At 27.2% G+C, this 18,670-nt stretch overlaps 2 protein-coding genes across 3 annotated transcripts; one reads left to right on the top strand and one right to left on the bottom strand.

The window, feature by feature from the left end:
- Nucleotides 1-12,770, bottom strand: LOC122504921 (putative leucine-rich repeat-containing protein DDB_G0290503). Of its 2 annotated transcripts, XM_043616268.1 has the most exons (10): nucleotides 12,230-12,770; nucleotides 11,383-11,470; nucleotides 11,125-11,294; nucleotides 10,576-10,917; nucleotides 8,364-10,500; nucleotides 5,805-8,321; nucleotides 1,245-1,561; nucleotides 1,097-1,126; nucleotides 235-537; nucleotides 1-56 (listed from the first exon to the last, which is right to left on the bottom strand). In XM_043616268.1, the coding sequence occupies exons 1-10, from the start codon at nucleotides 12,314-12,316 to the stop codon at nucleotides 33-35; spliced, it is 6,015 nt and encodes a 2,004-aa protein (XP_043472203.1). In that variant the 5' UTR covers nucleotides 12,317-12,770; the 3' UTR covers nucleotides 1-32. The 2 variants fall into 2 exon arrangements, with proteins under 2 accessions (XP_043472203.1, XP_043472202.1); XM_043616267.1 differs by having other exon boundaries at nucleotides 5,805-10,500.
- Nucleotides 12,771-14,313: 1,543 nt separating this feature from the next.
- On the top strand, nucleotides 14,314-17,874 carry LOC122504934 (ell-associated factor Eaf). The gene is made up of 5 exons (XM_043616293.1): nucleotides 14,314-15,096; nucleotides 15,681-15,912; nucleotides 16,811-17,047; nucleotides 17,181-17,446; nucleotides 17,692-17,874. The coding sequence occupies exons 1-5, from the start codon at nucleotides 15,000-15,002 to the stop codon at nucleotides 17,787-17,789; spliced, it is 930 nt and encodes a 309-aa protein (XP_043472228.1). The 5' UTR covers nucleotides 14,314-14,999; the 3' UTR covers nucleotides 17,790-17,874.
- Nucleotides 17,875-18,670: the final 796 nt, after the last annotated feature.

The raw sequence follows: 18,670 nt of genomic DNA, 5'->3' as shown, positions 1-18,670 counted from the left end.
TTTTTTTCCGATTAGTTTTTTAATACCTTTTTTTACGTTAAACCGAAGGATCCCAACTGAAAATAAATAAAGAAAATTTATCAATTAAATTAATTATTTTTAATTAATTATTTGTAATTACTGGTAATTAATTATTTAATAATTAATTAAATTAATTATTCAAAATTTATCAATTAAGAAAAGTATTTTTTTTTTGTTGGTATGAAAAGTCACAAATAGATTTTTTCTACTCACCAACGTTAATTTGTCCTCTTCTTTTTTCAAAATTTTCATCGTCTGTTCCTGATCGAATTTCACTACGGCCGATATGACACGCGCGAGAACAAGTGTCTCACGTCCCATCATATATTCGAATAAAATATTTCTTAGGTATTCAATTTCCGTCGAATCCTCGAGGGCTTCGTGGCGAATTTTCACCAATTTTCTCAACTCCGATAATTCTCGTCGCTGTGACGCTAAAGTTTGTTGCAAAGTGTGGAACGAGCCGGTGTTCGATTGAACCGCCGCCATCGCTAATCGTGAAGTACTTTCCAATTCCTGTCAAAAAACACAAAAAAATTACCGAAAAATTACTTTTTTACAAAATTAGTGAAGAAACAAACAAAAAAAAGTTTTGAATAAAAAAAGGTTTTTTTTAATAAAAATTAAAGAGTATAAAAATAATGAAAACTGAATAGTGGAAGAAAATAAAATAACAAACAAAAACTCAGTTTTGAATTAAAAAAAGGTTTTTTGAATAAGAATTACGAGTATAAAAATAATTAAAATTGAATAGTGAATGAAAGTAAAATATGTAACAAAAAAAATTAAGTTTTGAATAAAGAAAAAAGTTTTTTTGAATAAAAATTAAGAGTATAAAAATAATGAAAACTGAAAGTGAATGAAAATAAAAATACAAACAAAAACTAAGTTTTGAATAAAAAGAATTAAAAAAATAAAAAGAATAAAAAGAATAAAAATAATAAAAGGAATAAAAAGAATAAAATAAAATAAAAATAACAAAAGGAATAAAAAGAATAAAAATAATAAAAGGAATAAAAATAAAAATGATAATAAACGAACAGTGAATGAAAATAAAAGAAAAACGATCCATTACCTCGGGAGGTGTTTCGGTATTGGAATTGATCTGCGAAAAGAAAATTATAACGAAATGATAATAACTCAAAAATAAAAAACATAAAATAAAAATAAAAATAAAAAAAAATGTAAAATTGAGGGAATAAGAGGAAAATAATTTGACTCACTTTTCGTTCACTTTGCCACTCTCTCATTAATTCATTAACTTCCTCCTCGTGTTTAGCGTCGATTTGTTCTGATTTTTGTTTTAACGCAACCTTCCATTTTTTCTCCTCCTCTTGCTTTTCGACGACATGTTCATTTTTTATTTTCACAATTGTATTCGTCAATTGATCAATTTCCTCCTGTTTTCGTTTTGACATTTCTTTACTCTCGAGAATGAGATTTTCAATTTGCTCCGATTTCAATGTCAATTCAACTTGAAAATCCTTCAGTTGCTCTTTGTATTGATGAATAAGGTCCGATTCGTAGTTTTGCTGGTGATCTGCAAGTAAATAAAAAAAAATAAATTATGATTATTAAAACAGTGAAAAGTGAAAAATCAAATTGTTTTTTGAAAATAATTGAATTCTTATTAAGAATTTTATTAATTTTTAAAAATAATTGAATTCTCATTAAGAATTTTATTAATTTTTAAAAATAATTGAATTTCTGTGAAAAATTTTGTTAATTTTTAGAAATAATTGAAATTCCTAAAAAGAATTTTATTACCATTTAAGAAATAATTGAATTCTTGACAAGATTTTTATTGGAAAATTGTAAATAATTTAATTCCAGTGAAAAATATAATTCCTTTTTCAAAATAATTGAATTCGAAGAATTTTATTATTTTTTCAAAATAATTGAATTTTGTACGAATAATTTATTAAAAGTTTTGAAATAATTGAATTCGTACTTAAGAATTTTATTACCTAATATTTAAAAATAATTCAATTCCTGTGGAAAATTGAATTATTTTTTCATAATAATTGAATTTCTGCGAAAAATTTTATTAAAAGTTTTGAAAATAATTGAATTCTTGCGATGAGTATTATTATTTACAAAAATAATTGAATTATTGCAGAGAATTTTATAAAAAAATTTTAAACAATTCATTTTTTTCAGAAAAAATTTATGAATATTCTATTTTTTATAATTGAACTAGCCAAACTATCCGCGCGCAAGCGCGCGGGAATGTTGTATGGGGCTGCTTATTTTAAACAATTTAAAAAATTTTAAAGAAATAATTACTATAACCTAACAAAGAGATTTAACTAACTAAAATTCAAATAATTTCACTCAATGGTCTCAATTTAAATAGAATTTACATTACTAGACTTAAACTATGGCTAGAACAATTACAATTAGTATCTGGGTCATCTTTTGCATTGCTTATTTTATAAAGCCATTTTAAATTAAATACTTTTTAAAGAAATAATAATTATTACACACTGAAAAAAGATTTACTTGAAATAGCGATAAGTTTCTCTAGAATAACGAAAGTATTAATTGAAGCACTAAATAATTTCGCTACTAAAGTGAAATCTGTAGTTCATCCAGCTAAATATTTTTTGCCGTGCATAACGAAAAAAGAATTAAATTAACATCAGATTTTCTACATTCAAAAAAACGAATTCAAATAGAAATTAATCATTTTACAACTTAACCAAATTCACCTCAGAAATCACTGAATTCGATAATTTAGAAGAAAGTCAGACAAAAGCGCAAAAATAATGAAGCTAGATCCCATAAAAGAGAGGAAAAAATGTTGAATTTTAAGAAAATCGGATTTTTGAATTTTTGAAAATTTTCGATAATTTTAGATTTTTTACCAAAGAGTCGAGACAATTTAATAAGTAAAGTATTTTCCAAAAGCACAAAAATAATGAAGCTAAATCCCATAAAAGAGAAGAAAAAATATTGAATTTTAGGAAAATCGGATTTTTGAATTTTTTCGAATTTTTGATAATTTTAGATTTTTTACTAAAGAGTCGAGACAATTTCATAAGTAAAGTATTTTCCAAAAGCACAAAAATAATGAAGCTAAATCCCATAAAAGAGATGAAAAAATATTGAATTTTAGGAAAATCGGATTTTTGAATTTTTGATAATTTTCGATAATTTTAGATTTCTTACCAAAGAATCGAGACAATTTAATAAGTAAAGTATTTTCTAAAAGCACAAAAATAATGAAGCTAAATCCCATAAAAGAGAAGAAAAAATATTGAATTTTAAGAAAATCGGATTTTTGAATTTTTTCGAATTTTTGATAATTTTAGATTTTTTACCAAAGAGTCGAGACAATTTAATAAGTAAAGTATTTTTCAAAAGCACAAAAATAATAAAGCTAAATTCGATAAAAGAGAAGAAAAAATGTTGAATTTTAAGAAAATCGGATTTTTGAATTTTTTCGAATTTTTGATAATTTTAGATTTTTTACCAAAGAGTCGAGACAATTTAATAAGTAAAGTATTTTTTAAAAGCACAAAAATAATGAAGCTAAATCCCATAAAAGAGAGGAAAAAATGTTGAATTTTTAGAAATTTGGATATTTGAATTTTTGATAATTTTAGATTTTTTACCAAAGAGTCGAGACAATTTAATAAGTAAAGTATTTTCCAAAAGCACAAAAATAATGAAGCTAAATCCCATAAAAGAGATGAAAAAATATTGAATTTTAAGAAAATCGGATTTTTGAATTTTTTCGAATTTTCGATAATTTTAGATTTTTTACCAAAGAGTCGAGACAATTTAATAAGTAAAGTATTTTTTAAAAGCACAAAAATAATGAAGCTAAATCTCATAAAAGAGAGGAAAAAATGTTGAATTTTTAGAAATTCGGATTTTTGAATTTTTGATAATTTTCGATAATTTTAGATTTTTTGCCAAAGATTCGAAACAATTTAATAAGTAAAGTATTTTTCAAAAGCACAAAAATAATGAAGCTAAATCCCATAAAAGAGAAGAAAAAATATTGAATTTTAGGAAAATCGGATTTTTGAATTTTTGATAATTTTCGATAATTTTAGATTTTTTACTAAAGAGTCGAGACAATTTAATAAGTAAAGTATTTTCCAAAATCACAATAATAATAAAGCTAAATCCCATAAAAAAGAGGAAAAAATGTTGAATTTTAAGAAAAACGGATTTTTGAAATTTTTCGAATTTTTGGAACCTAATGTTAGATTTTTTACCAAAGAGTCGAGACAATTTAATAAGTTAAGTATTTTCCACATTAAAAAGTTTGACATTAAAAAATATATACCTATAAAATGCCAATATTTAACCCACAAAATTTAATTTTCAAAACAAACAAATGAATGCAGATAATTTGCTAACGGAAAGGAAACTTACGATTATTATAATGTATTCCTGTGAAGTTTTTTATTATATTAGAAATTAATTGAATATTCGTGTAGAACTTTGTCAAAATTGTTTTAAATAATTGATTTCATTTGGGAAATTTTTTTTAAATAATAAATATACAAATTATTGAATTAAGAAAAATTTTTGAAATTAATTTTATTAAAATTTTTTGAAAATAATTGAATTTTTGTGATGAATAATATTATTTTTGCAAATATATTGAATTTAGGAACGAATTTTATTAAGATAATTGAAATTTTGACAATTTTTTAAAGATTTTTTTTTGAAAATAATTGAATCACTGAAAAGAATTTTAAATTTTATGAAAATTATTAAATTACTGCGAAGAATTTAATGCCTAAATTTTAAAACATTTGATTTTTTCAAAAAAAAAACAAAAATTATAGGTACAAATTCTATTTTAAATAATTGAATTTCTGTCAAATTTTTATAAAATTGTTTTCGAAAATAATTGAATATTTTTGTATCATATTATCAAAATTTTGTTTTAATAATTGAATTTTTTCGGAAAATTTTATTAAAATAGTAGAATACTGAAAATCATTGAATTAAAATAAATTTTTTTGAAAATAACTGAAATTTATTATTTTTAAAAATAATTGAATCCTTGTGATGATTAGGTACTATTATTTTTTAAAATAATTGAATTTTGCTATTCATTTATAAAAATAATTGAAATGTTAATAATTTTTTAAAAAAATTTTAAAATTAATTGAATTGAAATTAATTGAATTAATTTCGAAAATAATTGAATTTATACGAAGAATATTATTCATTTTGAAAATAATTGAATTTATACGAAGAATTTTATTTTTTTTTTAAAATAATTGAATTCTTCTGGTGAATATTGTCATTTATGAAAATAATTGAATTTTGCAATGAATTTTATTAAAATTCCTGAAAATAATTGAATTTCGTCGAATTGAATTTTGCTATTCATTTATAAAAATAATTGTAATGTTAATAATTTTACAAAAAAAATTTTTAAATTAATTGAATTGAAATTAATTGAATTAATTTCGAAAATAATTGAATTTATACGAAGAATATTATTCATTTTGAAAATAATTGAATTTATACGAAGAATTTAATTAATTTTGAAAATAATTGAATTTTTCTGGTGAATATTGTTGTTTATGAAAATAATTGAATTTTACAATGAATTTTATTAAAATTCCTGAAAATAATTGAATTTCGGCGAATTGAATTTTGCAATTATAAAGATAATTAAAAGGTTGACAAGAATTTAAAAAAAAAAATTTTGAAAATAATTTAATTTCTTGGAAAAATTTTGATATTTATTAAGATTGTTGAATTCTTTCAAAAAATTACTTTTCTCTAAAAATAAAAGTAAAACTCACCAAATCGTTTGTCCAAAGCCGCCTGCAACTCCTCGTCCTTATCATGAAGTTGTGCCTGAAATTCCTTCACCAATTGCTTCAATCTCAATCCTTGTTCCTCTTCAGCCACTTTCAATTCCTCCCTGAGCTTTTCAATTTGCCCTTTCAAATCGACATTCAAATTTTGCAGTTGCGACTCCTTTGCTTGGAACGTAATCAACGCCTCGTCCAATTGTGCCTCTAATTTTCGATTATTTTCCTCCAATTTCCCCATTTTTTTCAAAGTCTCTTCATTTCCAATCTCATTCGAATTCAAATTCAAATTCGAATTCGGATTCGGATTTTGATTCAAATTCGACTTCAACCTTTCGATTTCAATCTCCCTCTCATGAATTATAGTCTCCGAGTGTTTTATTCGATTCCTCCATTCTTCGAATTCACTCTCCTTCTCCTCTCTCAGTGTCGCCAAATCCAAACCATTTTTTTCAATTTCCTTCGAAAGACTTTCATTGATTCCTCTTAATTTGCTAATTTCCTCACCAGATTTTTTCAATTCGGTCATTTTTTCCTTGAGGACAATATTCTTCGCTTTTAGTTCCGATTCCTTGTCGTTTAGAAGCGACGTCTTTGCGATTAGCTCCGAATTCTTTTCTTCCGATTGGGATAATTTGGAATTCAGTTCCAAAGTTCTGGCGGATAATTCCGATTCTTTTTCATTTAGTTTCAAGGCGAAGGAATTTAGTTCCGATTCTTTTTCGCCTAATTTCGAGGCGAAGGAATTTAGTTTCGATTCTTTTTTGTTTAGATTCGAGGCGAAGGACTTAAGTTCGGTGCTTTTTTTGTTTATTTCCAGTTCCTTTTGCTGGAGACCGGAAACTTTGGCGTTTAATTCAAAATCGTTTTCCTTCAGGTTCTTTTCTTTGGCTATTAATTCTTTTTCCCTCGCTTCTAATTTCGAACGTTCGGCGTCGAATTTTGAATCTTTTTCCTTAAAATCGGAACTTTTTGCTTCTAATTCGGTTCTGAGTTTCAATAAATCGGAACATCGCTCTTTTAATTCCGAGTCCTTTTTCTCTAGCTCGGAATTCTTTTCTCCTAATTCGGTCACTTTTTCTTTTATGATCGAATCCCTTTTCTTTACTTCCGAACATTTTTCCTCTAATTCCTTCGACTTTTGCTCGAGTTCCGAATTTTTTCCGTCTAATTCCTTCGATTTTTGCTCGAGTTCCGAATTTTTTCCGTCTAATTCCTTCGATTTTTGCTCCAATTGGAAAGTTTTCGCCTTTAATTCTTCGACTTTCGTTTTCAAATCCGAATCTTTAGCTTCAATTTCCGAGTCTTTTTGCTTGAGGACAGAAATATTTTCCTTTAGAATCGAATCTTTTTTTTCCAATTCGGAATTTTTTTTCCCCAGATCGGAAATTTTCGCCTCTAGCTCCGCGCCTTTTTTCTCTAATTCCGTGACTTTTTTCTTCAATTCGGAATCTTTGTTCTTCAATTCCGTCGATTTTTGCTTCAACTCTGACGTTTTTTTCTTTAGTTCCAAATCTTTTTCCTGGAGCTTCGAATCCTTTTGCTTTAGTTCTTCGATATTTTTCTTTAGCTCGTTATCTTTTGCTTTCAATTCTGTTAATTTTTGCTTTAATTCCGAATCTTTTGCTTTTAATTCCGTTTCTTTTTTCCCCAGCTCTTCTGAATTTTTGCCGATAAATTCCGTGAATTTTTCCTTTGACTCCGAATCTTTTTTGCTTAATTCCGTGAGTTTCGCCTTTAGTTCCGAACTATTTTTTTCTAGCTCCGAATCTTTTTGCTTTAGTTCCAAATCTTTTTTCTCTAATTCCGTGACTTTTTCTTTCAAATCCGAATCTTTTTTCTCTAATTCCGTAGCTTTTTGTTTTAATTCCGAATTTTTTTCCCCCAATTCTGTGATTTTTTCCTTCAACTCCAAATCTTTCTTCGCTAATTCGGTGATTTTTTCTTTTAACTCCGAATCTTTTTTCGTTAATTCCGTAATTTTTTGTTTTAATTCCGAATTTTTCTTCGTAAATTGATTCGCATTTTCTTTTAACTCCGAATCTTTTTTCGCTAATTCCGTGACTTTTTCTTTTAATTCCGAATCTTTTTGCTTTAATTCCAAATCTTTTTTCTCTAATTCCGAATTTTTTTTCGTAAATTGATTCGCATTTTCTTTTAACTCCGAATCTTTTTTCTCTAATTCCGTAACTTTTTGCTTTAATTCCGTAACTTTTTGTTTTAATTCCGAATCTTTCTGCTTTAATTCCAAATCTTTTTTCTCTAATTCCGAATTTTTTTTCGTAAATTCATTGAAATTTTCTTTTATCTCCGAAGTTTTCTTCGATAATTCCGTGATTTTTTCTTTTAACTCCGAATCTTTTTTCTCTAGTTCCGTAGCTTTTTGATTTAATTCCGAATCTTTTTTTCCCAATTCCTTGACTTTTTCCTTTAATTCCGAATCCTTTTTCTTCAACTCCGCGACTTTTTCCTTCAATTTCGAATTTTTCTGCTTTATTTCCGAATCTTTTTTTTCTAATTCCACAATTTTTCCTTTTATTTCCGAATCTTTTTTCCCTAATTCGCCAACTTTTTCCTTTAGTTCCGAATCTTTTTTCCCTAATTCCACAATTTTTCCGTTAAGTTCCGAATCTTTCGCCTCTAGTTCGTTGACTTTTTTCTTCAGTTCCGAATCCTTTTTCTCTAATTCGTTGACTAAAATCGAATTTTTTTCCTCCGATTTCTTTAAATTCTCGCTCAATTTTTCCACCGTCGCCTCGAATTTCTCAACTTTTTTCATCAATTCTTCGACATCTTGTCTAAATTTAATTTCGCCTTTCTCGAGTTCGCGAATTTTTCCCCTTAATTTTTCATTAACTTCCGTCAATTTTCCCAGTTCCGAATTTTTATCCAAATTTTCACTCCTCTCGAGTAATAATTCCTTATTATCGACCTCAAGTTCGTTAAACTTCTTCTGCAATTCATCGAATCTTTTTTCTACTTCTTCTTTTATTTTTTCCAATTCCTTCGCTTTTTCTAATTCCTTTTCCAATTTTTCCGTCTGCTTTGCAATTTCCCCAATTTTTGTGTTTAGTTCCCCTTTCTCCCTCTGTTGATTTTTTATCTCCTCCGCTTGGATAGAAATTCTTTCGTTCAACTCCCCCTCAATTTTCTTCAATTCCTGGGTCAATTTAATTAATTCGTTTTGTCTCGTCTTTAGTTCTTTATTCTCACTCACCAGAAGATTATTTTCCTTCTGCAAACTCTCGCCCCGAATTTTCATCTCCTCGATTTCTTGTCCAATTCTCGAAATTGTTTCCAAATATTCTTCGTTCTTCAAATTCGATTCTTCCTTCAATTTTTCCAATTGTGACAATTTTTCCACTTGTTCCGCCTTTTCCGTTTGTGCCAATTTTTCCGATTTTTCCAATTTTTTCACTTGTTCCACTTTTTCAGCAATCGATGAATTTAACGCTTGAATTGTCGTCTCGAGTTCTGAATTTTGATTCGTCAAATTGACCAACTCGGAACTTTTCATTCGCAGTTCGTCAATTATTTTCGATTCTCGCTCTTGATATTCGTCGAGCCTTGTTTGCAATTGATTTGAATTTGCCACCAGCTGTGCGTTAATTTCCTTCAAACTGTCAACTGTTTTTTTTAATTTTTCATTCTGTTTGCCAACTCGAGTGAAATTTGTCTCGAGTTCTTGGGAAATGGTTCTAAAAATATTTTGTCCACTGACAATTTCTTCGTTGACGAATTTTCGCATTTGTGCCGATTCCGTCTTCATGGTGAAAATTGTATTCCGACAAATATCGATTTGTTTGAAAAGATCCTGTTTCTCTTGGTTTAGATTCAAAATTTCGTTCTCGAGTGACGATGACTGTAATTTTAATTTTTCCAAACTTTGATTTTTGTCTTCTAATTCATTTTTCAGCTGAATTAATTGTTCGTTTTTCGATTCGAGTTGAAGGATTTTTTCCCTCAGGTCGACAATTATTTTTTCGTTATTTTGTTCGGATTTCTTTTCAATTTCCTCGAGTCGGGCAATTAATTTTCGATTCCGCTCGACTTCGTGTTGGTATTTTTGACTCATTTTCTCCTCGAGTTCGATGACTTGTTGTTGGATTTCCTTTTGGGATTGTTTTAGAGTTTCGGTATTTTTTTGCTCCTTTGTATCGTCGGTGAAATTTTCCTTCGATTCGGACAATTGGAGTAAATCTTTTGTGAGACGTTTTATTTGCTCTTCTTTGTCTTCTAGTTCGCGATGAATTGTGAGTTTATTTTCCGCTAACGTTATCATTGATTCTTCTTCGCGTTTCTTTAAATTCTTTATCTCCTGATGAAGATTTTTTATTTTCTCCTCCGATTCGACGAATTTTGACTCTAGAGAAGTAATTTTTTCCTGATTGTCATTTTTTAACGACTCGAAATTATGTTCGAGGAGATTTTTGTCTTTTATAAGTTGGGAAATTTTTTCCTTACTTCGTTTCAACATTTCTTTATATTTTTCGTTGAGTTTCTCTAAAGTTTGTAATTTGTCTTTTAGTAAAACATTTTCCGTCGAGATCATTGTTTCCTTCGATTCATCGTTGGATTTTGATTGCGTTTCACTTGCGAAATCGATTAACATTTCCATTTTTTCGGGATTTTTCTCGTTCGTTTCATTTCTTGGTTGACCGTTGTTCGTTTGTAAAAGACTTATCTATTTGGGGGAAATTCAATTATTTTTAAATTAAAAATTAAATTAAAGATCATGGAATTATGGAAATTTTGTTACCTTTGTATTTAACGTGTTGATAATGTGATCCTTTTCCTCGATATCATTCCTGAGAGCGTCCTCCAAATGCGCCTTCGCCTGCTGCTCGAGTTGGCATTGTTCCTTTAAATCGGAAATTCGCCTCAGAGCCTTGTCCTGCGTCTCGACGAGAAGTGCTTCCAATTTGTTTTTCACGCGCTCCATTTCTCGATAATGAGCCGCAAGATCCGTGTATCGACTTCGATACTTGTGATATTTCGTCTGAACTTTACGAAACGCCGAATATAATTGATCCTTTGACACGCGATCCAATTGTGGACTCACCATGTCGTCCAATTCGCTCGCCGATTGATCCATGTCGGACTGCAAAAAAAAGGACGTAAATTAAATTCAAAAGATCAAAAAAAAAAAAAAAAAAAGATTCCGAATTTTGTCGGACTGTAAAATAAAAGACACAAAATTAAATGCAAAAGATTAAAAAAAAATCCCGAATTTTGTCGGACTGTAAAGAAAAGACGAAAATTAAATTCAAAAGATACGAAATTTTATTAAATGATTTAAAAAAAATACCTGTAAATGATACATATTTCCGGGACTTTCGTAAACCGGAAATAGAGACGAGGCATCGCTTGTAACACTACTAATGGACGATCTGCGTGAAACTCCCACAGAAGCTCCGGTCGGTGAGGTTAAATCAACCGTTTGGAAACCATGTCTCGCCGGACTATTTTTTGGTGTCTCTGTACAAAAAAAGAAAAAAAAATAGATAAAATTTTCCAACAATTTAGAATAATTTTCTTAATTTTAAAAGGAAAAACAAATACTAACCTCCATCGAGTTCTTCAGTTAAACTAAAATTATCATTCGATGCCGAAAGATCTTGAATCGAAGTATTTGACAAAGCTGGCGATACAGCCTGGAAAATAATAAACAAAATTTGTAATTTATCATAATTTTTCCAATTCCTTGAGTCATATTTTTCGAAAACTAAAAAATAATAAAAATTGTTAGCTAAATAATCTACTTTATTAATAATCGTTTCCGGTAATCTGCTCGTAGTTTGAAGTTGGTTGCTGTTTGCTTTTTTGTTTCCTAACTTTTCAAAAATAATTTTTCTTTTTAAATGTTTTCAATTTTTAAATAATTACCTAATTGAATTTATGTGAAGAATTATTATTATTTTTTACAAATAATTGAATTCCTTCGAAGAATTTTATTATTTATGAAAATAATTTAATTCTTTCGAAGCAATTTATTATTTATGTAAAATATTGAATTCTTTCGAGAAAATGTAATTGTAATAAAATTCTTTAGTCAATTTATAAATTTAATAAAAATCTTCATAGAAAATTCAATTATTTTTATATAAGTAATAAAATTCTTATCAGGATTTCACATATTTTCAATAGAATTTTAATTATAATTTCTTCGTAAATTTCAATTATTTTTTAAAATTTTGTAAAAATTCTCCGAGAAAATTCAATTGTTTTTAAAAAATAATTTAATTTTTTACGGAAGTTCAATTATTAAAAAAACTTTTAAAAAAATTCAATTCTTTAAATTTTGAATCTCTAATCATTCAAAAATTGAGGTCTATTCTTGAAAATACAAGTTCTACTTTCAAGAGTTTCGAAATATTATTCGTAACAAAAATTAGTAATTCAGTATACAAAACCTGTGCTAATTGTTGCATTCCCGCTTGCAATCTCGCTGGCGATTGTTTCATTTCCTCGGCAAGTTTGTCTTTGAATTTTTTAAACATCTTGATAAGTTTTTTTTAAATTATTCCGAAGAAAAAAAAACAAACCAGAAGAAAATATTTTAGAATTTCACTATTCTTCCCTTTTTTTACTAAAATGAAATATTATACATTTTAAAGACTCGCTTTTCGTTTCTTTATTTCAAGAATAACAAAATGTGAAGAAATACTTGTTCTTTTTTTATTATTTATTATTATAAAAAAACAAAATTTTTTATCAAAACAGAAAATGTTTGACAGATAAACGCGAGAATTTTTTGAGGTTAGGTTGTGGAATCTTTTAAAGGCTTATACACATCAGGTGCATTTAAACTATAAGTTTACAACTTTCTCTTTTTCTTTTAAATAATCTACGGCGAATTAATGACATTGACAATTAATTTTTATGTCTATCAGTGCGAAAAGCGGAAAATAAATTTTCTATTTGACACGTAAGTTAATTCTCCATTTTTTCCGATATTCTGATATAAAACTGTAAATAAGGTTAGGTTAGTAAAAATAAAAAAAACTATTTTTTAATTATTCATTTCTAACTCGATATTAATTTCTCGATCATTTCTGAACTAAACATTTTGCTTTTTCACCAAAATCTTAAAAAATTAATTACTTTTTTAGCTTTTTAAGTATAGAAAATAAGTATTTTTGGGGCTAAATTCAAATTATTAGGGTGCACTCACACTTTTTCAATTGCAATAATACAAAAATTGCAATTTACAAAACTAGTGAATTCGACATAAGTACAATAAGGGTGCATTCACAACATAAAAAAAAATTAATCGTTTTTGTTTATTTATCAATATTTATTCGGTTTGTTTTGGTTATTTTTTCTCAATTTCCTACAGATTTGTCATTGGAACATTTCCTCTTCATGGCAGCTACTTTATCCCAATATTTACCGATGTGCAAAAATTGATCAGCCAGAAAGAATAAACCAAAGATCATGAAATTAATTTGCAGTAGTTTATAAACTTTACCTTTTGAATTTTCCAGAAAATTTGCAATCAGATAGAGTGCGATCATAATAAAGCAACCCAAAATAAGTCCTTGAAACATATTTTTTGTAAAATTTTTTCTTTTGCGTAAATAAAATTAAAATCGTAAAAGTGTTGTTGTTACCCTTATTAAGAATAAGGAGAAAAAAAGGCAAATGTTCATAGTTACCATGTGAGTGAGAGAGACGAATAGATATCGCTGTCTCTGTCTTTTTCATTGCTTTCATTTTTTACTTTTTTTTCTTCATTACTTTTTTACTATTTTAATTTTACTTTTTTTTTACTTTTACTTTTCTCATTTTTCATTAAATTAAAAATCCCTACTCCATTACGATACAAATAAATTGTGTATAAATGCGGACTTCGTCTCGCGCGCGATACATTTATGTATATCACTTGTCCATTGAGGAATGACATGTGGGTACAAATGACGCGTGATATTATTTGTAGTAAATACTATTAAATAGTAAATTTTTATTACTATCAGGTTTATTATTAATAATTAATTATCCTGATGGCTACGTAAATGTTTGTCCCGAACTGTGTAACGCCCTTAAGGCGTAAAGGTGCCATCACAAGGTTGGGTTCATATCTCCCTCCCTTGCTCCCTCCCAAAAATAACGATTTTCTGGACAAAACTGAAATTTCATTGTTTACGTGTTGTGTTTACCTGTTGAAAACGATTTTCTGGACAATTCTCGAAATTTCATTGTTTACGTATTGTTTTTACCTGTTGAAAATTGAAATGTAAAATTGACCATAAATTTATTACCATATTGAAAGATGATATCAAAATAAAAGACGTTTTTCTTTACAAAAATACAAATTTCACATTTTATACTTATTAATTTTCTTCTTACTAAATACAAAATTTCACATTTTTGTTTCTCTTAACGAATTCGCTGAAAAAAGAGTTTAATGAAAAAAATACGGGCTCTAAAGAAAAAAAAAAATTTGCGCCATATATTTTTTTCACACTGACATTTATATAGTTACGCCCCTGATTGTGTCAAAGAAATCATTGCGGGCCCCCGATGGAGGTCGAATGAAATTGAAACAGCTGTTTTACAACTTGTCTTCTTTTCATTCACTAAACGTGATTCCCCCTTAAAAAATTGCGATAAATTTACATTTTTTTAACGAAATACACCTTTTATTTAACACCCCAACAATCGTAAATTTATCCTTCTCGTTAATTTTAGTGTCGAAATTGTCCCTCGAAGGAGAAAAATACATTTTCCCCCCCAATGTAAATTGGGTCAATAAGTCTCTCCTCTCTCGTGTTGATTCGTAGCGCAGTGTTTGTGAATTTTTTTTTCCCCCAAAAAAACGAAAAAATTTCAATTTTTTTGAACTTTGAAAACAAAATGTGTTTTGACGAAGGCTAAGAAAATAGGTTTAGCTGAAAAGTAGCGTTTTTAAAGTAAGATAGGAAATAATTCATAGAAAGAAAATGTGAAAATTTCCCTGCCATATTTTTAAGTTTTCTCATTTTTTATATTAAAAAAAGAAGAGAGAAACAGAATCGAAACAGCTGTGATGTTAATTATTTTTGAGAGGGAAGAGAATTTTATATAAAAATGATTGTTTTTTAATATTAAAGTATATTTGAGTGGCTAAGGATTTTTTTTCGCTAAGAAACAAATTAAGGAAGTAAATTGTTTATACATTATTAAATATAGAAAAAGATTAAAATGGCAGAAAGATTGGGACTTGGAAGTGAGGTTCGTGAACTTAAATTGGGACCAACTTTTACGAATAATAAATCGACTGCATTTCATACGGTCAAATGTGAGTAATTTATTTTTATCATCTAATCAACTGCATGCAATTAATAGACAATTTATTCTAATGATAATTTATTCTATCTTTTTAAAATATGTTTGAAACTGAAATGTTTAAAATAATATCGCACTTGACCCGATTTTTATTCGAAAAGTAATTAAAGAACAGGATTTTCTTTAATTTACTGTTATTTTCCCTTTGTTCTTCAATTTAACAATGTTTTTCTTTTTTCATGTTTTTGAATTACAAGTTTTTAAATTGTAAAATTAACATTTTTACTTTCGGTCAAACATAACCTTACTTTTTTCTTTTTCTCCAGTTTTTTCAATCTTTTTAAAGGAAAAGTCCTTTAAATATAAAATATACGAAATTAATACTGTTTTATTTAAATTTTATTAGTATAATTATTATTATTGTTATTATTATAAAATAATTATTAGTTATTTAATTAAATGAATTTCGAAAAGCATTTTTTTTCAAAGCGAAGGGTATATTTTTTTTTGGAATTGATAATTAGGATAATTATAATTATAATTGACAAGTTACTAATTTTTCTTGTTTCGTTTTTTTGATGATTGTTTTATTTTTAGATGATTTTAAACCAGCGAGCGTTGACGTTTCGAAAATAGCGATGGTCGATGTGGGAACAAATAATACAATGACAGTTACGGTGCCACATTTAGACGGTGCGGGAATTCCTCACACGGTTTTTAAAGGCTCGCAACGACCTCATCACAAGGAATGCGTTTTAATAATTGATCACGTCACCGGCGAGATAACATTAGAAAAATTATCGTCGAATATCCAAGTGAAGAAAACGAGGTAACATTCTTTTTTTTTTTATTTAAATTCACAAGGGGAGAAAATCCATCGTTTTTCAACGATTAACAATAATTTATCATTTATTTAAATTACAGCCTTCGAAATCATCAATTATTTTTAAAAAATATTCCAAATTCAATTATTTTCAATATGTAATATTTTTATCAAATTTCGCAAAACAATTCAATTATTTAACAAAAATTTTGATAAAATTCATCCAAAATTCAATTCTTTTCAAAAAATAAAAAAATTTCCACTGAAATTCAATTCTTTTTAATCATTTTTAATCAAATTTTTCTCAATAATTCAATTATTTTCATAAATAATAAAATGATTTTTATGAATTCAATTATTTTTAAAAGTAATAAATTTTTTCTTGGAAATTCAATTATTTTTAATAAAAATTCTAATAAAGTCGTTCGCAAGAATTCAATTATTTTCATAAATAATAAAATGCTTTTTAAGAATTCAATTATTTAAAAAATTGTTTGTAAAAATCTTAATCTTCGTAAGAATTCAATTCTTTTCATGAATAATAAAAATTTCTCAGGATTTCAATTATTTAAATTAGAATTTCCATAAAATTAGTAAAAGAAATGAAAATGAATTATTTAAGAATTTTTATAAAATTCTTTGCAAGAATTAAATTATTTTTATAAATATTTCAATATTTTTTTGATGAAAATTAGGAAAAAGTCGGGAAAATAAAAAATAGAATGTAATTTTTGGCAGTTTTGCGAAGTTTCTAAAACGAGTTTTTTTTTGTCGTCAAGTTTAATTTTTCGATAGCTACCTTTTTACTAATTTTTTGTTTAGTTTAAAAGCTACTTTTTGCTACTTTTTTAAAATTAATTATCGAGTGTGAAGTCTGCAGAAAAAAATTGATTTATTTTTTCAGAATTGAATCAAAACCTCAGTCACATTTAAATGTTCCGGCAACGAATTCAGGAGCTCGACCCATAACACCAGTTGAAACGAAAAATAATCCCACGGATGGAAGAAATAATAGCAGGACAAAAGTTTCGACTGGAAAGAAAAGAGAACCGATTGTTCAGCTGCATCCAAAAACGCACAGTCCGTTTAGAGCGTCGTCGAATTATCATGGGAAGAGTCCTTCCAACAATCCTGTTATCAGGTGAATTTTCTTTATAATTTTTTTTCAGTTATTAACCATTCGTTACTTAATTATTATTGTTTTCCCTTTTTTTTCTTTTTCTTTAGTTGATTAAAGTGTGAAATAAAAAAAAAATGTTCCCTCTTTTTTTTAGTAATTCGCCGGCTCAACCAACGTCACAATCGACATTGGCGAGTCTTCCAATGATTGGTTTCGATAACGATGACTTCTCGATTCAACCGTTAGCGCCAAAGCCGCCAATTATTCCGTCAAAGCCATCGCAGAATAATCCAATAAAACCACCGCCAGAATTCTCCAGAATTGAAGGCGATCTCAGTGTGTCGTCGTCGAGCAGCTCAAGTTCAGACAGTTCCGACAGTGAATCGGATATCGAAAATATTCTCGTTCCACCTCGTAATGGTATTTTCAAAAAATCCTCAATCAATTATTTCATTTTTATTTACTTTTTAGTAAATTAAGTATTTTAGTGAATTTAGTAAATAAATAAGTAAATTTAGTAAATAAATTAGTAAATTTAGTTAATAAATCAGTAAATTTAGTAAATATTAAATTTACTAACTTTAGTTAGTATTTTAGTAAATAAACTAATACGAGTAGCAAAAAAAAGGTAGAAAGAAATTCTAAATTTTCTCCTTTGTTTCCAGGTCAAGTCAATGGACTCACGTCGCCTTCGATTTTCAAATCGGAAAACATGTTAAACGACGATCTACAACTTTCAGAATCAGAATCTGATAGTGATTAATGGATAACGGCATTCCGAAGTTATATATAAATTCAAAATATATATATATTATATATAAATATACATAAAAAAACAAATACGAAAATAATTCTCATTTGTATGATATTGAAAAATCAATGCTGATTGAATTTTTCATTTATATTTTAAATGCCGCCGATGATTTTTTTTAAGTGCGGGCACAAAGATTTCATTTCTCCCTCTCTTTTCTCTCTTTTCTTAATATTTATATAAGAATTCTTCAATTTCCTAATTTTCTCTTGAAAAACTCTTTTTTTTTGTTTTTGTTTGTTTAATTTTTTTTAGTCTCTACTAATATTAAATAAAAAATATTTTTAAAAATTTAAACCTTTTTATTTTTCTTTCCATTCTGAAAATATATTTCTTTCCCTTTGTTTTGTCATGGTTGCCACACAACCTGGAAAACCTGGAAAACCTGGAAATAGCATGGAAATTGAAAAAGGGTATGGAAAACCTGGAAATAGCATGGAATTTGAACGAATTTCTGGAATTTTTTTGGGTTAATGAAAGATATTAAGAAAAATTCCATTCAACATGTTATTTTTCTTTAAAAATGTTAACATGCAATTTTCCTTTTCCATGTTATCTTCTCTTTAAATTAATTTAATTTTTTTTTAATTATTGACTAAAACTGTGAAAAATGTTGTTAAGATTGTTCTAAAAAAAGGATTTTTTATCTTTATTAGTATTACGATTGTCAAAATTTTTTGTTACTAGTTGCTTTTTGTTCAAGATTTTGAACAAAGTTTAAAGATAAAAATTATTTAATTTAAACATGACTTAAATGTTCTAATTATGACTGATTCTTCTGAAAGTTACATTTTTGATATCTCGATTAATTTTATAGAATCTACTCTCTAGTA

The sequence above is a fragment of the Leptopilina heterotoma genome, unplaced genomic scaffold (assembly GCF_015476425.1).
Source record: "Leptopilina heterotoma isolate Lh14 unplaced genomic scaffold, ASM1547642v1 Lhet_325, whole genome shotgun sequence".
Classification (NCBI taxonomy): Eukaryota; Metazoa; Arthropoda; class Insecta; order Hymenoptera; family Figitidae; genus Leptopilina; species Leptopilina heterotoma.
This window is presented reverse-complemented; position numbering and strand designations above follow the sequence as displayed.